At 35.3% G+C, this 26,414-nt stretch overlaps 5 protein-coding genes and 2 pseudogenes across 8 annotated transcripts; 5 read left to right on the top strand and 2 right to left on the bottom strand.

The window, feature by feature from the left end:
- Positions 1–2,612: 2,612 nt before the first annotated feature.
- Positions 2,613–3,754, bottom strand: T26G10.6 (annotated as a pseudogene). The gene is made up of 3 exons: positions 3,605–3,754; positions 3,309–3,492; positions 2,613–2,713 (listed from the first exon to the last, which is right to left on the bottom strand). Coding segments are annotated over exons 1-3 (435 nt in total).
- A 20-nt stretch (positions 3,755–3,774) lies between these two features.
- On the top strand, positions 3,775–4,096 carry T26G10.3 (Small ribosomal subunit protein eS24; the record flags this gene model as incomplete). Its single annotated transcript, NM_001379859.1, has 2 exons — positions 3,775–3,906; positions 3,953–4,096. The coding sequence occupies 2 exons, from the start codon at positions 3,775–3,777 to the stop codon at positions 4,094–4,096; spliced, it is 276 nt and encodes a 91-aa protein (NP_001366677.1).
- A 3,367-nt stretch (positions 4,097–7,463) lies between these two features.
- On the top strand, positions 7,464–8,252 carry T26G10.7 (annotated as a pseudogene). The gene is made up of 4 exons: positions 7,464–7,587; positions 7,635–7,770; positions 7,846–7,964; positions 8,010–8,252. Coding segments are annotated over exons 1-4 (622 nt in total).
- Positions 8,253–10,573: 2,321 nt separating this feature from the next.
- Positions 10,574–12,731, top strand: T26G10.1 (Putative ATP-dependent RNA helicase T26G10.1). The gene is made up of 4 exons (NM_066668.9): positions 10,574–10,650; positions 10,698–11,578; positions 11,640–11,889; positions 12,350–12,731. The coding sequence occupies exons 1-4, from the start codon at positions 10,575–10,577 to the stop codon at positions 12,610–12,612; spliced, it is 1,470 nt and encodes a 489-aa protein (NP_499069.1). The 5' UTR covers position 10,574; the 3' UTR covers positions 12,613–12,731.
- Positions 12,674–23,485, bottom strand: rgr-1 (Mediator of RNA polymerase II transcription subunit 14; the record flags this gene model as incomplete). Of its 2 annotated transcripts, none has more annotated exons than NM_001372642.1 (15): positions 12,674–13,079; positions 13,126–13,481; positions 13,891–13,958; positions 14,015–14,134; positions 16,880–16,990; positions 17,034–17,098; positions 17,565–17,846; positions 17,932–18,140; positions 18,434–18,987; positions 19,197–19,355; positions 20,516–20,690; positions 21,138–21,738; positions 21,836–22,916; positions 22,968–23,236; positions 23,285–23,485. In NM_001372642.1, the coding sequence occupies 14 exons, from the start codon at positions 23,109–23,111 to the stop codon at positions 12,856–12,858; spliced, it is 4,149 nt and encodes a 1,382-aa protein (NP_001359524.1). The 2 variants fall into 2 exon arrangements, with proteins under 2 accessions (NP_001359524.1, NP_499067.3); NM_066666.5 differs by lacking the exon at positions 23,285–23,485 and adding an exon at positions 20,267–20,284 and having other exon boundaries at positions 12,856–13,079; positions 22,968–23,111.
- Positions 16,079–16,684, top strand: nlp-48 (Neuropeptide-Like Protein). The gene is made up of 3 exons (NM_001026037.2): positions 16,079–16,231; positions 16,404–16,492; positions 16,537–16,684. The coding sequence occupies exons 1-3, from the start codon at positions 16,148–16,150 to the stop codon at positions 16,568–16,570; spliced, it is 207 nt and encodes a 68-aa protein (NP_001021208.1). The 5' UTR covers positions 16,079–16,147; the 3' UTR covers positions 16,571–16,684.
- Positions 23,486–24,050: 565 nt separating the features above from the next.
- Positions 24,051–25,885, top strand: gpr-2 (G-protein regulator 2). Its single transcript, NM_066665.8, has 4 exons — positions 24,051–24,321; positions 24,375–24,875; positions 24,926–25,533; positions 25,586–25,885. Exons 1-4 carry the CDS (start codon positions 24,074–24,076, stop codon positions 25,804–25,806), a joined length of 1,578 nt encoding a protein of 525 aa, NP_499066.1. The 5' UTR covers positions 24,051–24,073; the 3' UTR covers positions 25,807–25,885.
- The last annotated feature ends 529 nt before the right edge of the window (positions 25,886–26,414 follow it).

The following is a 26,414-nucleotide window of genomic DNA, read 5'->3' as shown; positions in this document are numbered from 1 at the left end:
GCTGGTTATGATACAAAAATTCTTCCTCTTTCGGAATATAATCTTTCAGAAGAAAATAATGAAACATTTTTTAATCAGACAACAGGTTTGAATACTTATCCAAGTTGAATTATTAGAAAATGTCTGTGAAAAAATTTTTTTTTACAAAAAAAGAAAATTTGGAAAATTGTATGAGTGGGAGCATTCTCTTATACGGACAATGAGAATTTTGTCAGTAAAAGAGAAAAAGTGTATGCATCAGAGAATACGGTTTGTCAGTATAAGAGACACGTAAGCATGCGAGCAATATTTTGTAAGCATAAGATCACGTAAGCATTAGAGCACGCGTAAGAGTTAGAGTGGTAAGAGTTAGAGAACGTACTATCGGGAGTATTTGCCTTTTTCGGGACCTCTAGTGATCCTTGAAAAAAGACATTTGAAAATTGAAGGCCACCATTTTGTAGATAATTTTTTTGTGATTATTTTCTGTTTTTGATGAAGGTTTTTTGATGAAAATTGACTTCGGCATCTTCAAAACAAGAATTAGGCCTGAAAACTCCAAAAATCGTTAAAAAACGACAATTTTTGACGGGTTTTCCTAATTTTACGAGACGCGCCAAGACATAATCAAAAATTCAACATGACCAAAAGTTGCAAAATTCTCTAAGGAAGAGATTAAGATGTCAATCACCTGATTTGATCAAAAACTGATTGAGTAACTTCAGTTTTAAGACAATGCGATTGTAATTTTTGGACAACCGCAAGCATAATAGTTGACGTGAACGCTTTTGAAAACATATAACTCGGTGACCAGAAAAGCTATCAAGAAACTTTAAACTACAAAAATAATCTTGATAACACAAGAAGCATTTTCTATGTGCATAATACTTGGCTATTCTCACAAAATACATAGTTTAAGCTATGTAAAGATTCAATGCTTTGGAAAACTTTGATAGAGATACCACGAAGGTATTCGAAATTATCCGTTTGCACAATCAACTCAAAGAAGCACAAAATAACAAAGTATGGATTAATACCGTCTGATACCTGTCGGGAAAGTCTCATCAGTTTTCCATCAGTGTACGACAAAAAATATACCGTATTTCCTCTATTAGTCTCGCAGTCTCTATTAGTCTTGCACCCCTATTAGTATTGCACCCCTACGGACCAATCGAAAATTAGTCTTGCAGTCTCTATTAGTCTTGCACCCCTACGGGTCGATTGAAAATTAGTCTTGCATTCAAGACTAATAGAGGAAATACGGTAATTGGGTACGATAGGAATACGGTAGGTTTTTTTTATAAAAGACGATTATTTGTTTTCACCAAAAATACGGTACTTGGTCCCGAATCGATCGATTTTCTTCAATTCAAAGAAGCTTGTACATAGAAGATTTTTCATAGTTTTTTAATTAAAAAATATTTTATTTTTTGAAAATCTTAATAAAAAACAAATAAAAAGTTTCAATCAAAATTCATTGGAAATAAAAGTAAGTTGTGGCATACCGTACTCCTTAAAGGCGCACATTCTTTTGCCTTTACGAAAATCGGTCGCTTCGAGACCAGGTACCGTAATTTTGATGCAAAATCACGAATTTTCGCATCTGGGTAACAATTTAAAATAATTTCCTCGTGAAAATTATTCTCACTAGTACTATTATATCATGTTAAAGTTTAAAATCTAGTTCAAAGATCGGTTACAATCTTTTTTTCCATTAAGACTTCCACCTTCTCCTCCACCACCACCGTCGGATCCTCCAGTTGACACAAGCATCCCATTCGACGTGAGCCTACGAAAAATGGCTGGAAGATAAAATTGTTGAGCAGGTAATTGATTTTTTCCGATTTTGTCGGTTTAAAAGCATATGGTTCAGGCTTGTGTGTATCAACTGGAAGCAATGATGGCTGAAAAAGACACGTCGGCGAGAAATGAGATGGAGAAAATGTGGAGAGCACAAATTGAAGCAGAAATGGCAGTAGAATTGGCGGAATGCAAGAAACGGGATGTTAGTTTTATTTTTTTTTCAGTTCTTAAAATTTTTTATTAAAAACTCTCCTTTCCTATATTTATTGACAGCAAAATTCCTGGGTCCCAATAATATAATATTCCAGAGAAATGTTTGAAATATTAAATTTCAGATGGGAAAGAATCTCCGAAGAAATTGGTAGCAAAACGAAGAAACAAGTGATGGCCAGATTCAAGCAATTGGCTGAGATGATTCGAAAAAAGAAAAGTTTTGTCATAATAATAATTCCTTTTTTGTTGATCGGGTTTGATGAAATTCCAAGATTTATTGTTTTAGACGCATTTCAAATATTTATTTATTTATTAAAGTTTTATTAATAAATTGAAAATAGTAAAAGAAAAAACATCAAAAATATCGAGGGGAGGCAAGGCACGATGAGAGGACTAAATTGGGAACAAAATGATAATTTTAAAGAGACCCGCAGAAGTGAATAGGGTACAATTCCTTTTCCACCCCGAATCGAACTTCTAAAAATAATTTTTCCAAATTTCCACTTTTTAATTCGTTCCGAACTGAAAACTATTTCCATTTTCTTTCCTCGTATTACTTAAAGTAAACTTATTTTCTCATTTCATACTTTTTATTTATTTTTGTAATAAAACTCAGTTTAAATCAAAACATAACAAGAATAACAACTGGACAACAAAATCAACAAAAAAGCCGAAATAACAACATTTTCGACGCATTTGTACTCATCCAGCTTTTTTCCTGTAAATAATTTAGATTGCAGGGTTTATTGCAATTTTAGGGAAATTTTCGCTGATTTAACTTCGAGAATTATTGAATTATTTATTTAAAGTAGAGGCTGAGCGAAGTTTTAGAAGAAATAGAAGAATAATTTAGATTTTAGGGTTTATAGGTCACTTTGTATTTAATTTGGAGAATTACTTAGTACTGTCGAAACATGATTTAAAAAAGAGGCTAACTGAAGTGCTTTTTTTTAATTTGCAAGCTTTTTGGTGCGGCATGTGTCGATTTACGAAGGAATTGTACTACACGCGGACAAGTGTGAATTCATTTTTTGCATGTATAATAACAACTAAAGAGCCAAAATGGACGAATTTTACGACTGAGACGCAAAAATTGTCCGAGTTGTACTCATATTTTGCCAATTTTGATTTTTTAAAATCAAGTCTGTAGAGTTTTCCTAATTTTCAGAACGATTTTATAATGCAAATTTTGAATTCCTAAAAATAGGGAACAAATGAAGGGGGGCAAAACTAATTTTCGATGAGTGATTTTAGATGAAAAACTAATGGAGGCGCAAAACTAATAGAGGAAATACGATATTTTCTTTACTCACGAGCATGAGCCAATGAAAGAGCCCAAAGAAGATATGAAGCTGTATGTGACACACATCCAAGAACAAATTCGATTGTGTGACTAGCCTGGTAGACCATCAAATCCCCCATCTCAAGTGGCCCATCACCATGTCCATGTCCGTGACCTCCACTTGGTTTTAGATTCTATTCTGGTGCACGAACACTCTGAATTCAAAAATATTAGACTATAAAGTTGGTGTTGATTCAATAATATTGGAAAAAGTGCAGAATAAAACTAATAGAATCATGCAAAAACTACCCATCACCAATTGTTTACCTGATGTTGATGTGACTCTGCTGTCAAAGTGCTATATCTCGATTGTTGCTTGTCTCGGCGATACAGAAAATATGGTTTCCCAAACAACATAATCGGAACCTGCACCAACGCCAACACCACAAGTATTATTTCGATTGTTGCCTGGAACATTTGTGCTGCATGTGAAGTACATGGTAGCTGAAGTGATCCTCCCAGGACGCCCAACTACCCTAAAGGCGGATATCCGTGAGAAGATCGCCAATTTTTATAATATCAATCCAGACACAATGGCAAAGAATACGCCGTTGTCACAAGATGATAAGGTAGATTTAACCAGTTAATTTCTCTATTTGAATTTGTTTCTTACAGGTTGCCAAGACTGTGGAGCAGCGGAGAAAGGATGCAGCCGCTCACAAAGAAGCATATAATGCTATGCCGGAAGCCGAGAGGAGGCATCTCAACTCTGAGAAGTATGCCAATCGGAAAGCTGAAGTGAGTTATAAACACAGGTGATTCGCAGTGTAAGCAAAATGCTTCGACGCACACAATGCTCGTGTTTGCGAAAATGTGCGCCACAGTGGCAAGCATAAAGGGCACAATGCGAACGCTCGCAATGTGCGCATTTTGTTTGGCCGTTATTCCCATCATTAAAGTGCTCATTTCGGTTAGTTTAAAGCTATTTTTGTTTGAGTTCTCTGTTTATTGACTGTTTTTTTGCTGATACTAACGTTTTTGAAAAACAAAACTTTTGATTTAGAAGGAACTTGTCAGATTTTGAAAATCATAAGGGTCCCCCTTATGATATAAAATTTTTGATGAAATTTTTTTGTTTTGAAAATTTTTTCGAAAACATGTTGAACGTGTAGAAAATGATCAGTTTGATATTTTTCACAAGTGTGAGAGTTCACAATGAATGTTCAGCCAAGAAATCATGAAAAGTCTAGAGTTGGGTCATTGAAACATCGTATGTTTGAGAGCTCCTAACTTCCTTGAGACTTAAAATACACAACTTTTTTCAACTGATAAGTTGTCAGAAATGAACTGAACAACAAGTTATTAGTTGACCATATTTTTCTATCTTGCATGTTCGAGAAGATGGGCACAGTTGAATTAGAGCAAAACAGCACTGACTTCGACAAGCCCTATTTTGGCACATTAAACATATAGGAAACATTTTTTATTTTTAAAACATTTTCCATAACTAGCTAAACAAATTTGTAGTTGATCGTTTTTTGATATCTTGTATGCCCAAGGATGCTCACAGCTTCAAAAACCTATACTATTTTTTGAACCCTACAATAAATAGTCATTTTCTCAGCTAAAAACGTTTTATCTAACGTTTAAATTGACACAAATAGAGTAAATATCATTTACTACTGTATCTGATGATTTAAAAGCAAGTTTTCAAAAAAAAAATTTTTTTTTGGATTTTTGAAATTCAAAAGGGTCCCCCCTTATGATCCGCTTTGAAAATCATAAGGGTCTCCCTTTATGAAATTTTTTTTTCGTGGAAACTTTTTTTTTCAAAAAAATTTTGATTGTGTTTAATTTTGTGCAAAAACATTATTTCAGCATGTTTCACAGTTTTAACCGCTCAATAACGTTCTTGTAGCAAAAAATATCGAAATCTTCCTGGATTTTTCAAATGAACACCTTACTTGTAACACAGTTTTTCTCCGTTGGCAGCAGGAATACAAAAAAGTCGTCAACTTGAAAGTTGTTTACAATGAAATGAATAACAAATTTTTAATTGACATTTTTTTCCTATCTCGCATTGCTTCAAAGTTATAGTCCTCTCGTTTTGAGCCCAATATTACTGATTTTCAGTGATCATATCTAAATAATGAACAAAGATAAAACGTTTATGTTTTATAATTGTAATAGATCATTTCAAGCTTAATAATTAGGTAATTGATCGCTTTTTAATATCTTTCTATCCTGAAAAGATGTACATCTCAGACGAAATTATGTATGTGGTTGAAGAGTTCAAGAAATGGAGGTTTTTCTCGTTGGAAACGCCTAGTTTGACGTTGAAATTTACATAAATAATCACTTTTGTACTTTTCTCAATATTTCAAAGTTGTTACAACTTTTTCAAAAAAAAAATTTTCCGAGAATTTTGAATTTTTTTTTGCAAAAATTGAAAAAAAATCCAAAGGTCCCCCCTTATGAAAATTTTCAAAAATTTTTACGAAATTTTTTTTTGAAAACTTTTCAAAATACGATCAGATCTTTTAGAAAAATGCGATGTCGGTTGTTTTTTTTCAGTTTGAACGTTCAGAACACGATTTCAGACGAACACCTGAGGCTTAGTAGAACCTCTAAGTTCAAAAAAGGCAATCACTTCGAATGCTTATATCTCCGTGGAAAAAATTATTATGACAAAGTGATTAACTACAAAGTTGTTTATCTTGAGTTAAAGTACAACTTTGTATTTAATTGTTTTTTATCAAAAAATTCGGTGGTTGAGATATACAGAGAGAAATGGAAAGAAAATACAAGAATGAAGTTGCGGCACTTCTCACAACTTTATCTCAACCACCAATTTTTTTGATAAAAAATGATCAACTACAAAGTTGTATTTTTAATTAAAATAAACAACTTTGTAGTTGATCACTTTGCCATAAAAATTTTTTCCACGAAGATATAAGCATCCAAAGTGAATGCGATTTTTGAACATAAGAGGGAGGTTCTACTATACCTCCGGTTTTTGTCTAAGCTTGTGTGCTGAACATCCAAACTCAAAAAAACAACAAACATTGCAATTTTCTAAAACATCTAATAAAAATTTGAGAAGTTTTCAAAAAAAAAATTTCGAAAAAATTTTTGTAAATTTTCATAAGGGGGGACCCTTTGGATTTTTTTTTCAAGAAAATCCAAAAAATTTTTTTTCAAAAGTTGTCAAATATTTATCAGATATTGTAAAAATATGTTTCCCTAATTGTATATATGTACTTTCTTGCTGAATGTGGTGCTTTCAAAAACTAAGAAACTGTAAAAACCTCTATCCCTCTAACTGATCTACCTACTATGCCAGTTTTTCGAAGTCATGTCTCACATCGGGCAAGCAAGACATCAAAAAATTATTAACTACACACTTGTTCAGGTTGTTATGGAACATGTTTCATGTTTAACAGTTTCTCGCTTTGTGTGCAGAGTACGGAGATATCATCAGGCAAAATTAGTGATATTTTACTCATAATTAGGTGCTCCTATCTGCTCAACCATCGGAGATAACAAAAAGTTACAATAAGTCATTTGTCAATCACTTCATTCCTAACAACTTTCTAGTTGACATTTTTTCATATTTCAGCTGCCTGAGGAGCTAGAACATTTTGGAAGTACTGACTTTCAATAAACAAGCCAAATTGACTGTTGAATTTTTTTGCCCAGGAGTATGATTGAGCCATGAAAACTGTGGAAAATACTAAAATTTACATTTTCTACAGAATCCAGCAGTATTGAAATTTTTTGGAATACAAATTTTTTTCCATAATTTTTCATAAGGGGGAACCCTTATCAAAATTTTAAAATTAGTGGAAAATATTTTTAATTAAATTTTAATTGAACTCAATTTTTTTTCAATTATTTGTTGGTTTCAATCACAAATCACATTTACGACTCAAAGTGATTTTTTTTCTTTTCTACGACTTTAAATATAAGAGCGAGAAAGCATTTCAAAAGAAGCTCCAAACGCAGAAGGCAACGACACTCCGAAATAACGGTTGCGCGCCCTCTTAACCGTAAATCCTCCTCATTTTCGAAATTATTTTTTCACAATTTCTTTTTCTTTTTCTTCGATTTTTCATATTTTTCTTCAGCAATTCTTTGATTTTTTTGGCAAAAATAATTATTTTCCGTAAATATACTCGTGTTTCAGCATTTCCGACGTTGATGCGTCGATTCGTCCGACCTGTAATCCTGTTCCCACACTGTATTGTCTCCACCGCGGGGAGCTTTTACCAGTGGCTGCAAAGCACCATCAGACGACAAAGGACAAGACGGTATTAACAATTTCAACATAACAGCAAGAATTATGTATATTTTGCAGGTGAATACAAAGGATTGGAGGACATGGAATTGGCTTGGGAACCGGAAGTACCGGCGGTAGCGGTGGCCATCCGACTGCTCGCTTCCATGCTGCAATTGAAGACCGACAATCGGAAATTGGTGCTCAATTTGTCCACGTAATCAGTTTTTTAACCCATAATTTTAACATCGAATTTTTCAGAATCAACAGGACACTCCCATCCAAACTCCAGAGATGACGATGAGGAGCAGGCGACTTGCTCATCTTCAAACTCTTCAGCTATGGAGCCCCAATTGGATGAATCGGAGAGCCGCCGAGAATGGACGATGTCATTGATAAACGTGGAAGCCGGTTGGTTTAAAAAATATTCGAATAGTTCCAACTACTATTTTTCAGAGAAACTCCAAAATCAGCTCGCCGTAATCGTCTTCGTCAAGTAGCCGCGAAAGTTGCACCGAAATCGTCTCTAATTCATCATAATCATCACACTGGAGCTTAATTATTTTTTATTTTATTCCCAATTTTCTCCCTCCCCCCCCCCCCCCACATTGTAGCTAGCTTTTTGTTGTTCTCCCATTTTTTTTTTTGATTTTTGAACTAGTTTGATGTCTTGTTGTGTCATAAATATTATTTGTTAAGCAGTCTTTTAGTTTTAATTGAGAAAAGTATGAAGAGCGGAAGCGCGGATGCCGGAATGCGGGGTTGAAAAAAAAAGGAAGCATAAATTGTTTTCCTTTATGCTCGCGTTCGTTCGCAAAGACGAGCATTGTTCTCCATTTTTGCTCATGTTTTCAAGTACCCATTCGAAGCACGCGCGAACTTCGGATGAAGCATAAAACTCGTACTCGCGAATCACCTGTGAATGCATTCGATTTGTGTTCAAAAACTAAATGTGTCATTTATTCAGGCCGCCAATGCAAGAAGACGCGCTCGAAGAGCCGAGAAGAGAGATCAGCAAAAACATCAGCAGCTGTTGTTGTTGCTGATCTCTCTTCTCGGCTCTTCGAGCGCGCCTTCTTTATTCGGCTCTTCGAGCGCGTCTTCTTTATTCAGGCCGCCAATGCGGCCGACAATTTCCGAGTTTCGCCACTCACAGCGCCTCAAATCGGGAGAGAACAACGAAAAAAGTGGTTTTGGCGCGGGAGCGCGTTTGCTGCAGACGTCGCACGAATTGGAATTAATGTATAGCAAAACAGTAAAATATCGCGTTTTCTCTGCATTTTAGGGACTTTAAAGCAATTTTCAACAAGCGGGCCGGCCCAGAGACTGTTTGCGATGCGATTTACTTCATTTTAACATAAATTTTTCTCCAAATAAGCTCGAAATGAGCTCTGAATTTCGACGAATCTGAAAATTTTTTTTGACGAAAAACAGAATTTTGCAAATAAAAATTGATTTTAGAGCAATTTATTGCATAAATATTTGCCTTTAGATGTTTTATGAATAGTTTGAATCTTTTTAAAGAGTTTTAGTCATTAATTTGACTGATAACACAGAAAAATGATTTTTCTTTACAACAAAATCGATAAAAAAGTAAAGCAACATTTATCAAGAAAAATCTTGCAAAATTGATTAAAAAACTTTTATGAAATCAAACATTTCAATAGAATAAAGTTACAAATCAATCAAAATCACTAAAAATACGAATAGTTCTGATCAAATTTCAATGTTCCAATCTACCAAGTGATCTATGACACGCCAAATTTCTTATGTAAGTGTTGCTCTCCAATTTTCCTTAAAAAAATGGCTCAAATACTTACATAAATGATCAAATTAACATTTTTTACAAGTTTCGTGTTGTATTTTCATTTCCTTAATAAGGAACCATCAGGTTCTTCCTACCCTCTACGACTCTAGATACCTCAACTTCGACAACTCCTATCTACTCGGAGAGACGAGATATCAAAAAGTGATCAACTAAAAACTTGTAGAGCACATCAAAAACTATGATATTCAATTTAACCTACGTTTTTATCTTTCAAGATGGGGGAGTTAGACTTACATTTGTATTGCATACTTTTTGTTATTCTACTGGCTGCTCTAACTCCCTCATCTTAAAAGATAAACACATGATTTTAATTAATTATTATAGTTTTTGATATGTTCTACAATTTCTTAGTTAATCACTTTTTGATATCTTGCCTCTCTGAGGAGATAGGAGTTGTCGAAGTTACAGTATCTATAGCTATGCGCATATGAAGAACCATATGGATTCTCATCATGCTATACTACTTATCATCTGCTTTTTGTGGGAAACAATGATTCAAAAATGTTTTTTCAAATGATAAAACAAGTTTTGATTTGATCTGAACATTTAGTGTTGGTTTAGTGAAGATCAACTGCAAACTAAACAGTTTCCGTTGATTTGGGCATTTTTGAGCAATTTCAAGACTTGAAACCGTGTTATTTCTATCAAGCTGACGTTTAAAAATTGGAATCAAACATATTAATGCTTGAAAAAATTTGTTTCGCGTAGAAATTTTGTCATAGAGTTAACTTGTTCTAATCGGTTCGAAAATCAATGATAAATCAACCAAATCTTGAATTTGTTCAATAAAATGTTTTTAAAAACTGTTTTAAAGCAATAATAATTCCAATATTTAACTATTTTTTCCAAATTTCATCTTGAAAACTCGAATAATCGCGAAATTTCGTCTGAAATTTATTTAATACCGTAAAAGTGTGCAAGCGCGCTCCGTTGGACTTTCCAATTCTCGATTTTCACAACTCTCCCGATTTGAGGCGCTGTGCGGTGGTTGTTTTTCAGCCTGAAGTGAAAGTGTCGTCAGATTGCGTGCATCTCGTAAATCTACACGAAGTGTTTGCACAAACATCAGAAACTACGACATAATGCAGAGTTCGAATTTTTACTCTTATATTTTAATTCTATTTTTTTAAACGTTTTTTCTTTGCTTCCGTTAATTCTTTTTGCACATATTGATAATTTTTTTTTATTTCAGAATGTCAGACTCTTCATCTTCTGACGGAGAAGATAATCAAAAGTTTCTCGGGAACCGAAAGAAAAACCTAACTAAAAGTAAGTATTCTCAATTTTAACTGAAATAACTGGTTAATTGTCTTCAGAGAAAGTAGTTACGGAAGAAATTGAAAAGGACGATGAAGAAGATGTGAAAGAGAAATCATTTGCCGAACTTGGTGTCTCCCAGCCGCTATGTGATGCTTGTCAGCGACTCGGATGGATGAAACCGTCAAAAATTCAACAAGCTGCTCTTCCACACGCACTACAAGGAAAAGATGTAATTGGTCTCGCAGAAACAGGATCAGGAAAGACTGGCGCATTTGCAATTCCCGTCTTACAATCACTTCTCGATCATCCTCAAGCTTTCTTCTGTTTAGTATTGACTCCAACAAGAGAACTTGCATTCCAAATTGGCCAACAATTTGAAGCTCTGGGCTCAGGAATTGGATTAATTGCTGCGGTTATCGTCGGTGGTGTGGATATGGCTGCACAAGCGATGGCTCTTGCAAGAAGACCTCACATTATCGTTGCAACTCCAGGACGCCTGGTTGATCATTTAGAGAATACCAAAGGATTCAATTTGAAAGCATTGAAATTCTTAATTATGGATGAAGCCGATCGTATTCTCAATATGGATTTTGAGGTGGAGCTGGATAAGATTCTTAAAGTAATTCCTCGTGAACGTCGAACCTACTTGTTCTCAGCCACAATGACCAAGAAAGTTTCAAAGTTGGAACGAGCATCGTTGCGAGACCCGGCCCGTGTTTCTGTTTCTAGTCGCTACAAAACTGTCGATAATCTGAAACAACACTACATCTTCGTCCCAAATAAGTACAAGGAAACATATCTTGTGTATCTGCTAAACGAACATGCCGGAAATAGTGCAATTGTCTTCTGTGCCACATGTGCTACAACCATGCAGATTGCTGTGATGCTTCGTCAACTTGGAATGCAGGCTGTCCCTCTTCATGGACAAATGAGTCAGGTATGTGTTGAGCAAATGTGGCACATTAATTTATAATTTTTTTCATCAAAAAATTGTTCAGGAAAAACGTCTCGGATCACTGAACAAATTCAAAAGCAAAGCTCGTGAGATCCTTGTGTGCACCGATGTGGCAGCTCGTGGATTGGATATTCCACACGTCGACATGGTCATCAATTATGATATGCCATCTCAATCGAAAGATTACGTTCATCGTGTTGGAAGAACTGCTCGTGCTGGAAGAAGTGGTATTGCAATTACAGTTGTTACACAATATGACGTCGAAGCCTATCAGAAGATTGAAGCAAATTTAGGTTAGATTTTGAATTTTCCGACTTGTTAAAATCGCGCTACGAAGTCATCATTTTATTTTCGAATTATTTCACATATTTTAGCTAGATTTCTTGTTTTCGGACAATTTTGCGAAATTTTTCCAGTTAACATCCAAAATGACCAATTTAATTATACTTATTATAGAGAATTTGTTTCCTTTTGTAAATGTTACATGCAAAAAGAATTAGAAAGAATAGTCCAAAAACAAGAATTATTGTCAAAATCAATAAGATCATGCAAACAATAAATTCACACTTCTCCGTGTGTAGTACAATTTCTTCGTAAATCGACATAAATCAAGCCGCACCGAAAGCTTGCAAAATTTCTTCTAAAACTTCGCTCAGCCTCTACTTTAAATAAATAATTCAATAATTCTCGAAGTTAAATCAGCGAAAATTTCCCTAAAATTGCAATAAGCCCTGCAATTTAAATTATTTACAGGAAAAAAGCTGGATGAGTACAAATGCGTCGAAAATGAGGTTATGGTTTTAGTAGAACGAACACAGGAAGCAACAGAAAACGCGAGAATTGAAATGAAAGAAATGGACGAAAAGAAGAAATCTGGAAAGAAGCGACGACAAAATGATGATTTCGGAGACACTGAGGAGAGTGGTGGAAGATTTAAGATGGGAATCAAAAGTATGGGAGGTCGAGGTGGCAGTGGTGGTGGACGAGGTGGAAAAAAGAAGAAAATGAGTAAATGATTTGCTCATTTATTGTTATTTCGGCTTTTCTGTTGATTTTGTTGTCCAGTTGTTATTCTTGTTATGTTTTGATTTAAACTGAGTTTTATTACAAAAATAAATAAAAAGTATGAAATGAGAAAATAAGTTAACTTTAAGTAATACGAGGAAAGAAAATGGAGATATTCGATATTCATCTCCGGTAAAAAAAAAGAGTCAGAATAACCCGAGTGTTGTGTGTAATTTACAGAATTTCAGTGTCAATTATTGAGGTGGATATTGCTGATGGTGGAGAGGATGATGATATGATTGGCCAACTGATGGTGGATTCCATTGTGGATATCCTACACTTCCAGGATTCACACTTCCTGGTCCACCAACGCTTCCAGGTCCGACGCTTCCCGGATTCATCATGTGCTGTTGATGGCTTCCAGGACCTCCTACACTGCCAGGTTGTCCGACGCTTGATGGATTCATTTGCATTGATTCTGGAAGTTAAAGTACTGAAATATGGATCTTGGAGGAACAACTCACGTGGACCACCCATTGGTTGCCGATGCATCCCATATTGAAGAGCATTTACAGATTGAGGACCCATCATTGAACCTGGTTGCAGAACTGATCCAGGTTGTTGTATTGAAACTGATCCGGGCGCGGCCACCGAGCTCGGTCCAGCTACTGATCCAGGGTTAACGTATGTCGGCGGAGCAACACTCGAAATGATAGGTTCATCTCGGTTTCCAGGATTCCAGTCGCCCGAGTTGAATCGATCCATAACGAGACGCACCAGATTCCAAATTGGATTTCCCCCAGAAGTCTTTGTTTCAGCGTTTACTTCATCTGCCATTTGTTTGTTCTTTTCATTAGCTGATGGAACAACCACAAAGTTTCTGAAATTTGATTTAATTAAAAATGGGAGGTCCTTTGAAAAAGTAAATTTATTGAATGGTGATTTTGCGTTAAAATATCCAAAATAATCTGAAATTCAGAAATACCACAAAGCAACAAAAAGAAAATCGAGAAAGCTCTCTCTGTCTGAACAAAATGAGAACTGCAATATCAATCAGCGATTCGCTCCGCCCATTCTTCAACCAATCAGACGGTGTAAGTAGGCGGGGCAGATCGCTGATTGGTCTTTCCGTTTTCAGTTTGGAACGAATTCAAAAGTGGAAATTTGGAAAAATTGAAAATTCTCTTTAGAAGTTGGATTATTATTCATTTTCGATTTTTCCCCCTGCTATTTTGGTAATTTTGAAGCAAAATTCACTCGCAGCTCCACTTTAAAGTACAAGAACTTACTCTTTAATTCTATAGATAAATCGAAGAACACTAAATGATTCTGAAGTACGACTTTGACTGACGATAACCTGAAAATTTGAATTTTTTGAAGAGAGCCAGGCAAGAAAATAACAGTCTTCCATACATTGAAAATAATATTCTGCAATGGTTGATCCACTTTCGTCGCCGGCGCCAGCTTCTTGGTCGATGTGTTGTTATAAGTGAGAGATAGTTGAACACAGCATTTCGACGTGGGTGGATGCTCCTGAAACTTTTAAAAGATAAATACTTCCGTTTGTTGACTTTAAATATTCAGTATTTGATCTCTTAATGGACATGAACTTATCCATAAGATTCGTGATTTCCGCTTCTGGGGGTGTATCCGAAAAGGGAAATTACGTTTTCCTAGTAAAATGTGCAAAGCTTTTATATTCATCCTTGTAAAGTCGAAGTCTTTCTAACTAAAAGGACGCTATAATAAACTCAAAATGGACCAAAAAAATATCAAGACTTTTCCAAAACAAAAAAATTAACCCACATTTTATTCAATCACTGTTTCAATTTCGCAATTTCATCAACAACACACATTACCATTATTAGGAATTTCAAATTTTTTTTGAAAAGTCTTGTTAAAAACATTTTCTTTTAGGGTCGTTTTGAGTAGAATACATTTTTTGTACGAAAATCTCAAATAATCACTTTCACTATCCAGACTGACGTATTTCATTCACACATCCCCGAAAGACGAGATTTTGTGCTTTGAACACTAACTCCTACACCTTTCTTTTGCATTCTTGTAGCATTCTGCTTCCGATATTCACGTCACACATGACTTGGTTGACTCACATTGTTCCCGAGATCTTGAAAGTGTGAAACAAGAATTCATCACTTTTGTTTTCCTGATAATCCAAAAAAACAAGTTCATTGTTTTTATCTAGCGCTTCTCAAATTATAATTCTGACTGGCGGTGCTCTTTTATTATGAAAATTTTTTTTGCAATAAGTTCTTTGGTGCACCATGTTCACATATTCTATAAAATTTCAAGAATTAAAAACCCAGAGGGGGTCCTTAAAATATTTTTAGCGTTTTGCTCAAAACACTTCGTTTATTCTTGGCTGTCCCCCTCTTGGTCTTATGATCATCCACTTTTTTTTTTCGAAAAAAAAATACACGTCATAGTAAGGTCTTCAGGAGGACCTCCCGATTTAGACCTACCACTCCTCCAATCGTGTGACTAGATTTTCAATATTTATTATATATTCTACGGATGAATAGAGAATTTTGTGACATCTGCACGGGCTCTCAGATTTATATTCAGTTGCAAAAAGAAAGTTCAATACACGGTTAATTGGGTTTTATTATTTCTTATTTTCATCCTTGTGACGTTTGGATTTCGTTTTTTTTTTCAAATATTTTTTTTCGATTCTCGGTTTCTCAAAATTCTGCAGAACTTCTCGTCTTGACCAAATAATTCTCAAAAAAGCTGGTTCTAATTATTTCGTGACGTGACTTATATCGCGAAATTTTCACATCGAAGAAGAAGAAAAATATCAAAATTATATTATTCGAAAACAAGTGGTTTTGTGGAATTTTGTGAATCATATTATGAATAAGCTCAAAATTGTTTCAGATTTTGGTAAATTGCTTAATTTCCAAACAATGTGGACTTTCAAAAAATTACGAGAATTCCATATTGAGTGTTAATATCTCTAAAATGATAGTACAAAAAGTTTAAACTAAATTTAAATTTGAAAAAAAAATCGCCGAAAAGAAACGTTTTTTTCAGTTGACTCACTTGAGTCAGTTGAGTCCAACCAATTTTGCTACAATTTTACGCGAATTTTTAGTTTTCAGAAACTTTCGTATAACTATGCAGGTATATTACCAGTTAATTAGACTAATTTGTGTGGTTTTTTTTCAATTCCAAAAATGTGGACGATACTTTAATATTAAAATCCACGAGTCTGCTTTTTAGTCATTTTACAATTTCGAAAAAAAAAATCGGCGCCATTGTTATTGAAGGAAGCATTTTGCATTTCCGGCTCAATTCTCAAGTCACAGGGACCCACTCATTTTGTAGTCTACGGCGAAAAAAGGAATTTCTATTTGGTATTGGTGTATAGTATTCGTCTTCTTCTTCAATTCGCATCCATCCGTGAACACCCTCCTCCCGAAAAATCCCGCCCCTATTATTTCATGATTTCTACTAGTTTTCTCTTGTTGTGTCAATTCGAGAATATTTTATTATTTTAATTTATTTTCTGGTTTCCTTCAGAAAATGATGTCGTCGAGAAGGATTGTCTACACACTTTTGCTCATCACCATCGCACTTTGTGCATATTCCACGGCTTATGCACCAAGGGTTAGTTTCTTTTCTTTTTTCGAATATTTAAACAAATGATGTTTGGCGCCGCGTATTCTCTGTATGTTTCAAAAAGGACCGTAGGGGAACTTGATGTAATTGTTGATAGAATCAAAGAAGAACTTGAGGAGGTACTTCAAAGTTTTACAAAAACATTCCGGGAAAATTTCAGAACATCCGTGGAGTTGGAGACGTTCCTTCAATGTTCTTCTCGCCGTTCAGAATGATGGGAAAACGCAACCAATTCTATGGACTATTCAAGTAAGATACAAAGATAACGTCACAAAATAATGATAAATTTTCAGAAAAATCCGAAGCAATGAGGTAGTTGATTACTAAACTTCGAATTTACATTTTCTTTTTTCTATTCTCACCACTAATTTATTGTCACACTCAATTCACATTCTCGCTCTCTTTTCTATTGTTTTTTCGAATAAATCGTGAAATTTGTTATCCTACTTATGACAGCAGAGCTATCAGGGATGTGAAATTAAAATTTAATTTGCGTTTTTTTGTTGAACAATTAAGCGAAAAACATTTTTTGTTTTTATCATTTTTTGTTCAATTCATGTTTTTGGAGAAAAATGGCGAACAATTATTTTTTCGAAATTTTCCGGATTCAGCCCTGGGGCCTATGTAAGAACTTACCATTTGAACATTCATTAGATTTGCGATGCTTTGAGTGGCTTCGAATGATGTCAAACGGGTCAAACAGATGTACGATTGAAGTGCATATTCGTCGCCGCAAGGGAATACAACCTAAATAAAAAGTACTTGAACATCTTCAGATTTTAATTGATACCTTCTCAAAGTATGTAGTCAATGTTTTGAGGTTATCCGCAGTTGCTGCGCTGTTCGTTCCTTCTTCTGAAAATATTAATATTGAATAAGTAAATATCGCACTTTTTGTGGGGATATTAATATTCTAAACTCTCGTTTTTAAAGATTAATGCATAATAATTATTATTTCCTTTCCTGTACCGGAATTAATTTAGAAAAATATGAATATTATTAACTAAACGCGAAACTTTACAATTTTCGCTCCAAAAATACGGTACCTGGTTGCGAACAGGGCAACCAATATTCTTAAATTCAGAAGGCGTGCGCTTTTATGGAGTACTGTAGTCGCTAACTCGGAATTTCCATAGAATTTCCGTAGCATTCCTCCACTTTTTCCAAAAATTTGATTACTAAAAACAACTACAGTACCCTTAAGAGGCGCACATTCATTTTATTCGAACTAAACTCAGTCGCTTCGAGACCAAATACAGTAATTTTAGGGCAAAAAATCGCATCTGGAAAATATTTTTTTTTTTCCAATATAATTCCATACCAAATTCAATTCGAATCTTCAACGTCATTGCCACTGGACAAAGATATATTTTGTAGTGAACCATACTCGTCGCATTAACACCATCTCCATTCATTTGTGAGGCACGGAATCTGATAAAGTCCGGTTTCGCATCAATAATCGTTACAAATCCGCACGAAAGATTGCTTGATGAGTTTTTATTCAAAGTCGCTCTCGGTGACATTCGTTCCAATGTGAGTAGAGCTCTTTGAAGGTATGATATTGAGCATAGATATTCATCCAGTGGGCACGTTATTCTTCCTTCTGAAAATAGCCACATTTTGAAAAAATGCAAAAATTAATAATTGTTTTTTTTTAATTTAACAAAAAAAATTTCGAAAAAACGTACCAGTATCCTTGAAATCACACGCTTTGATGATTGTATCATGTGACATAAGAATCGGTTGCGATGTAATAGCCATTCGTGGATCAATTTCTTCGGGTCGTTCATCTAAAGAATCCATAAATTGCTCTGGAGTCCACATTGTTGGTCCAGCAGTTTGTGGATTATCAGATTGTGGAATTGCGATTTCGTCATTCATGATTGCCGTTGTTTCACTGAAAATGAAAATTTTATTTTTCAGAATAAAAAAAAGATTTCAACCAGACGGTTATTGAAAAACATTTTAAAAAACATCTACTACATTCGAAATTGTTTGTCTTACTCATTTTTGGAGTTTTTGAATCAAAATTTTTCTACTCGGAACATTAAATTCTGAGAATGTGTATTACGCAAAACAATTTCGTAACGAAAACTACAGTAACTCTTTAAAAGGATTACTGTAGTGATTGTATTTAGCGCGTCAAAAATGCTGCGCAATACGTATTCTCTGAATTTAGTGTATAGTTACCTATCAATATTCGAGAACAACTGGAAAAGGCCTGCACATCTTGGACGGTATCTTGAAACGTCCCGCACCGCAATTTTACAGCCTTCGAGCAATTTAATTTCAAGAATTACATTTCCTTGCATTAACCGCAAAGTCGTCTGATCGAGAGCATATAAATGATATTTCAATCGGAATGGGAAATGTACATCTGGTCCAATAAGCTGTGAAAGTGATTTCTGAGATTGAAAACGAATTCGACTGAAATTTCCGATAGCGACGAGTGGACGAATTGTTTCGCATAAAAAGTGCATAGTGAATACAAGATCATTCGTTTCTTTCAGATCATCTCTCATCAATTGTGACATCATTGAATGTGGATTCCAACGTGGCTTCTGATGCCAATCGATTTCTGTCGAATTGAATTGACGATGCGGCATTGATTGACCAAAATTTAAGAAGAAGAAATCTTCAGAGGATCCAGGAGCTTGGGACTTTACATTAAATGCAAGGATCATCAGCATATCTCTATTGTCACCATAAGAAACCACCAATTTATGGAATGTATACGCTTCAATCTGAAAGAAACCACTTTTTTTCGAATTTAAATATATGTTTGTAGTAAAAAAATGATTTAGAAAAGCCTAAAACAATTTTGAAAAATTCTAGAAACTTCTACATAGAAAAAAACAGTTTTGATTTTGAGAAAAATCTCCACTTAATTAGAATTTTTTTTTAAACAAAATATTGCAACTTTAAAAAAAAATTCTTCTCAAAAAAAACATACATTACAATAATTTTTGAAATGTTTTTCATATGCCAACGAGAATTGATGGACAACTTTGTACATGTACAGATATCGCATCAATCTATGGATGATTAATTCAACTAGCTTTTCTGGCGAAGATTGATTGATATGATTGAGCTCCTGCAGCCACGTGGCATCCTGAAAGAAGTTGTGATGGAGAAGGACAAGCGACAATTTATTTGGAAATTCTATTCCAAAAAAAAAGCAAGGCAGTAAAATGCTGTGATTTTTGTGATTGGTATATGATATTGAGGCAGGTGAGTTTAGTGAATGAGTGTGTGAATAAGTTATATTTGTTTGCGAAAATTAATAAAATAAAAAAAAAAGTTTAATGGTGCTATTTAACTTCAACATTTTCACCTAGAATTCATTCATTTAAGACAAAAACCAATAAATTTATTCCCGAGCAATTTCACATGCAGAAAAAAATATGTATGCATAAGTGGTTCATGCAAATGTTTTCGGAAGTAATAATCAAGAGTTTCGATTTTTCGATTTTTTTTAAATCTATAATTTTGGTTTTTCGAGATTTCGTTGTTAGGATAATTCGCTCATTTTTCTGATTTTTTTTGTAGAAAATTACATGTTTTCATATGTTTTTTCTCATCAAAATAAACTAAATAAATTTTTTTAAAAACATGTTAGTTTCCTGAAAGATTAAAAAAAAATTATCCGTAAAAATAGTCAAGAAACCAAAATTTTGCGGGAAAAAAACTTGAAAATTAGTATAAAAAATAGATTAACTCGAAAGTACGTAAATTATCCAAATCGAGTATTAAGATATGTATAATTTTAATAAATTAAAAAGCGTAAATTCTATTTTCTGGGAAATTTTCTTGGAAAAACCACTTGAATTGAATTTTTTCTTTAAAATGTTTTCCTGTTTCCGAATGAAAATTTCGGAAAACTTGATTCAAAATTTTGCAAGAATCGGGAATTATTGCAAAAAAAATCAAGAAATCGATATTCTCAGTGAGGAAACATAAATGGTTAGACAAGAAGCATGCAAAAGCAACATATCATGCACAATCCGAAGCAATAAAACTAACCTTACTGGTGCGATCTTTCTGAAATCAAAAACTAATATTTAAATGTGTCATCACAGGAAATTCTATTTTCTAAAAGCTAGGATAGATACCAAAACCGAAAAAGTAGAATAAATATATTTTTAAAAAAAACTGCATTCTCATCTGTTCTAATATTCTAAGAACGACAACAATACGACACCGATCATAATTCGGGCGGCACGGCAATCTTTTCTGAGAATTTAAGTTAAAATTAAATAAGAAATGACGTACCGGTTCACCATCCCGACGATGTGGGAGACCATGCGGTACGTCTCGAACCAATGGAATATTTTCAAAGCACATTTCGAATTGGAATGTGTAGCGATTTCGATTATCGAGACGAAGGCAGCATCTGATACAACATTCAAAGAATTCGCTTGCCTCGAATGGAACAACATTTTTCACACTGAAAATTACAAGATTTTTAAAAATTGTTTCGGACGAAATAAAATTTGTCTGAAAAAGTCAATTTTTTCAATTTTCTCAATTTGTTTTCAAATCATGAATACTGGCAGTATTACATTTTAAGACTGGCGGAAAATGTTTAAAGATGAAGTATTTAGCGAGATTGGGGATTTTGTTTCAAAAATTCAAAATAATGTCAAATTCAGAAAAATAAAACCACAAAAGAAAAAAGAAAAACAAATTGTGAAAGAATAAAAAATCAAACTCTCAAAACTTGGATGAAATTCAAACCGAGAATTCAGTCAATATTGAAAAATTTCTGAAGCGATTTTTTCGTTTGTCTTTTGTGATATTTCTGAACTTGAGACTATTTCGAACCTTAGAATTTTTTCTTGACGCTGCTGCTCAATTTTTAATATAAGTGCTCGAAATCTAGAAAAAAACTTACTCCGTGATATGTAGAGCAAGCCCTCCTGGAACGTGTGCTGAATCTTTTCTCACATCAACTCCAATTCCCTTTTTCATTAATTCAGCCGCCAGATACATGTACGTGATCCGATCTTCTACAGTAGCCACTGCAAATGCAAGTCTCTGCTCTCTCGAACACTCTTCTTGAAGTGATGTTTTATGAGATGGCGAGAAACGCATCGTTCCTTGATTAATCGCTTCTTTTACATGCATTCCATTCATCTCATCATCCTCCAACTGAATGAACTGAGCTCGGTCTCCAACAACTTCCAAAAGTTGAATGTGAGTCTTAACAACTGCTTTTTCATCGGGAGAGAATGTGACAAGCAGATAATAGTCTTCAGATCGAAGGAACTGAAGAATAATTCGTTGGGCAGGAGCATCACCAAGACATTCCTTTGCAAATGGAAGAAGCTCAGCTTCTTGAACTTCACGAACTGGAAGAGCTTTCACTGATCGTCGATATCGTTCTATCACGAGGGCGACACGAAGTTTTCTAAGATACATTTGAATTGTGTGCGCTGAACATTGACTACTGTAGAGAGCTTTTCCAAAAGCCAGGACATCTTCGTGTTCAGCACCTGAAATATGAATAAGTTTATTTCTTTTATAATTTTGGTAAAAAATAGAGTATTTTTTTAAAATTAATATGCTGGAATTTGAAACGACACAACTCACTGAGAATGTGAACGTTGCAGAGCACTTTTCCACAGAATGAATTCACAGATACCGTCATCATTTCATCCTTTGAAGAGGTATCCGGTAGGAGAGCAAGAGAAAGTGACGGTGCAGAGATTCCAGTCATCTTCACTTCTAATCTTGGTTCAGCAGCTTCAAGGATTCTTCTCAACCGCATCAATCGTTCCTTACATCTGACCACATATGTTTCTGATAATAGTCGATCAATTGACAACATTCCAGCTCCAGAATCAAGTCGTCCGAGCTGAGGAGCATGAGGGAAATGACGAACTTTAAGTCCACCTAGCTTGTCATTTGGATCTTCATAGATCTGAACTCTGTATTGTGCATCACATTTGACTTGTCCTACAGTTAATCTTCGACTCTTCGATCTTTTAACCCAGTATCCAACTACCAAAACTCGTTCTTTTGGGTCATACTTTTCGATTGTAATGTTATCACGTAACCTTCCAGCTGCCAATCTTGAAGTTTGACAAAACAAAACATCCAATTGTAGTGAAACACAGAAACTGTGCAAAAAGGAGAAAGCTTCTTTAATAGGATTTAAGGAAACATTCATCCGAGATTGCAGTACTCCATGAAGCTGATTAAGCTGTAATGGATGTACAAGAGGAAGTCCCATTCCAAGTTCGTAGTCTTCCACGAGAATTTTGATATTCAATAGAGTCCACTTTGTCATTTCTGTTTCACCGAGCAATGTAATCTTGATTTCAAACTCTCCAGGAACCAGTAAAGTTGCAAGTCCATTGTTGATGTGAATTTCTTTTATATTTGGTGGGATTCCGCTTGAAAGTCGAGAAAGCCGACTTTCAATGAGCTGATTTAATCGGGAAGTGACGAGTTTCTGTTCTCTCGGTGTGATCTTTGCTGGAGGAATGAAAGCTTCTTTGATTTTCGATGGCATTCGATTATACGTTCCTAATACAAGAACATCAATAGCTGGCGCAATATGGTATTCTGGAAGACGAGCTAATTCGAGATCTCCCCTAGTCATTGCGACTAATCGATCGGCCGTGTCGATGAAATATTGTGATTGGAGATCGAGAAGGTAGTCGATAGACTGGAAAATTAATGTTTTTTTTTCGATCGAAATCGAGCGAATTAAGCTTACATAACAAACATCCATTCGCTTCGAAATCCGTATCCATTTTACTAATGCTACAAGTTTCAAAAATTGACTGCGAGTAGCGTGTGCAAAATGTACAAGAGACATTTTCCGCTCCTGCTCTCCTTGATCATTTGTCTTCCGCTGCATCAATTCCGCAAGAACTGTGATCTCGTGGTAAACATGTTGAATTGCAAAGTCTAATAGAACATTTAGAGGTATCGTCGGAGGGCCACAATTTGCAGGAACTTCTGGTAAGGGATTTTGCGCTGGTTCTGGAAATTATAGAAAATAAATATCTTCCTTGTTCTACTGCAGCATACCATCTTCGCTATCCGATGAATGAATCGATTTTACATCGACTTCGGAGAGATGTGCCGTTTGTTCCTGAGAAGAATGTACATCGCGGTCTGAAATTCCAGACGACTCATCGAGTGACAAGGCCGAGCCAGATGGAGCCGGTGATATTGGAGCAGCCGGCGAATTATCCGCCAGTGCGGCTCGGAGTTGGGAAGACAGTTTCTGCGAAATACATATTTATTTGAAGAATACACAATATACGGTCTGGGAAGCGACACATTTACAAATTTAAAGTTTATTTACATGTTTCGAATAGTTTTAATCAAACTATAACATTCAAATTGTACAAATATGCATAAAATTAAACAATAAACAGTATTTAATTTATTTTTGAAAATTTGTTTGCAAACTCCACTGAGTGTGCAAATGCGCGTGATGGTGTACTTGCGTACATCGGCAACACATTTGACGACATATCAGAAAGCGGCGCTAAATTAGAAGTTGAGAGCGCGCGAAAAAACAACGCGTTAACCGCCAAGTTTCACTTCCCCACAGAGATTCTCGAGTCATTGTTCAAGTTTATTTGTTTTTCAGCGGTTGTTTTATTGAAAAATTGTAAAATTTTAAACAAAATGTGTAATAGTCTATTAAACCTCGTGAGATATTTGAAGAAACTTTCCCCGTTTTAAATATTTCGTGTATTCGTGCAGATCCGCGTGAAATTTTTGTCTGTTTGCGTAAAATTCCTCTATTTTTTTATTTTTGCTCGCAATTTTCGATTTATTTCAGAAGTTTCCACATTCGCAAAACGAATGGACGTCTCTTATTATGATGGCCCTAAGGATGAAGTCATCGAAGCAATGCTGAAAAGCGCGGTGACGGCCATGAAATTGGGACAATACGAGGATGGAAAAGGACGCTTAGAGGACACAATGGAGTTCGGAACCTCCAATTTTCAACTGCTTGGTACAATCTACATGTATTACGGAAGAGTGTGCAGGCATTTGAACCACGACGCCAAGGCCTTGGAGTTTTTCGAACATGAGTTGAACATGTTCAAGTAAGTGAATTAAACGGAAATGGGCTGGGCATTCTATAACTTTAATTTTTCAGATTGATCTTCAACTACCCAGAAGCATGTGATTCCACACGTCGCATCGTCCAGCAGGCACTCAAAATGGAAAAGTTCTCCAAGGCTCGACGGTTTGCTGAGGATCTCATTGATTACACCAGCAATAAGAAGAACGGAGAGAAGTATATCGGTCAAGCTCGAATTTTGTTCGCTTCCGTGTGCCTCGAAGGATGTGAAAGAGACGTCGAGAGTAATCAAGATGAGAAGAAGAAGCTTTTGTCAATATGTGCTGAACAGATTGCAGCCGTGAAATTGTTCAACGAGAATAATACGGAAGGAGCTGTGTCTGAGACCAAAATTATGCTAATTGAGGCGAAATGCTTGTCACTCGACGAAAAATACGAGGAATCGCGTCGCAAGTATCAAGAATGCATCGATTTTGCCATCAAAACAGACCAGTTTGAAGCAGTTCACATCGCCTATTACGACAAGGCTCTCTATGCTGAGACATATCTTCTTTTCTTTATTATCAGAGATCTCAGGTAATTTTTAGTTTTAACGATTAATAAAAATGTCAATTCTATTTTTACAGAAGTGCTCTCTTCTACGCCACGAAATTCGGAAAAGAGCGAGATGTAGTCAAATATAAGTCGAAGCTATCCGAAGAGATGCTGAGAAATGGCGAATTCCACGAAGCATATCTCTACGGATTGGAAGCGCTTGTATCGATTCGGAAGCTTGGATTGAACGAACACATTGGAGATGTGTTGCTTACAATCGCAAAGTGTCTCATTGCACTTGGAAAAAGACGCCAAGCTGCTTATTTTATCATCTTGGGGAGTGTTCTGACCATCAACCAAAGCAGTTTCAAACTGTTCTACGAGCAGATCGACGTGGCGATGAATCAAGAGAGAAGCGAAACGGCAACTGATCAAGATGCATGCCTCGCAATTGATTCGTCTCCTGATCCGACATCCTCGAATGACATGATTAATAAGTTCGTCGTCAAACTGGAGCACGCAACAAATGTTGAAACCTGGGAAATGATTGTCAACGGAATCATTGAAGACCAGAAGAAACCAGTAGCGATCGAAAAGAAAGAGAACGAGGAACCCGTAGACATGATGGATCTCATTTTCAGTATGAGCTCGCGTATGGATGATCAGAGAACTGAACTGTCTGCTGCCAGATTCATTCCGCGTAAGAAATATTACAAATAAGCGTAAATGTATGCAAATTTATATTTTTCCAGCTCGTCCAGTGTCATCGGCATCGAAAAAGACTACAAAGAGCCACAGAATTCTCCCTGGACTCCGTGCCAATTGGACAAAAGTGCAGTCGATGAAGTTCGATGGTCACACAATGAATAGGATCCTGAAGAGGTCGAAGAAAAGCAAATCGTCATTGGATTCTACAAATTCGATACAGGGCGATGATACTCGAAGCGATGATGTGACAATGACGTCCAAATAGGACCATTATTTTTTCTGTCAAATAATACAATCAAACTTTATTTATTTTTTACTTTCTTTAAGTAAATGTTATTATTATTTTAGTGGTTGTTCTTTATTATAATTTTATTTTATTTGATGGTCAGTAAAGCTAATTTTTTTCAATTAGCGATATCCGTCAAGTCATACTTTTATAGAACTTTGTTATTCTCTCTGAACTTCCCCACGTGCCCTCCCAACGTCATTTCAAAAGCTCATGGTTAGTGACCTCGGAATCCGGAAGATATCGAAAGTAAAGAGACGCAGAGAGATGGAGACTGCCAGCGTCCGAGGGAACGAGCGCCATTCTCCTGCATCCTTTCGTATTCTTCAGTTTTTAGGCGAAACCTAGACCCGAAATGATTTATGTTTTTTCTCCTATTAAAAATACTTTTGAGCGGCTAAATATGATATTACTTGAAATACGTGAACAATTTTTTTGAACGCTCAAATCTCCGACATTGGAGGGCGTAAAGTTTGCAATTCTTAAAACTGTCGTATCGGGTTACCTTTTCTTTTCTCTGACACACTTTTCTTTATTTTTTCATTCAATTGCGTTAGTCTTTTCCTTCTATAAATACTTTTCTTTCA

This window comes from Caenorhabditis elegans, chromosome III (assembly GCF_000002985.6).
Source record: "Caenorhabditis elegans chromosome III".
Taxonomy (NCBI): Eukaryota; Metazoa; Nematoda; class Chromadorea; order Rhabditida; family Rhabditidae; genus Caenorhabditis; species Caenorhabditis elegans.
The sequence above is the reverse complement of the archived record's forward strand: the minus strand, read 5'-3'. Positions and strand labels throughout refer to the sequence as shown.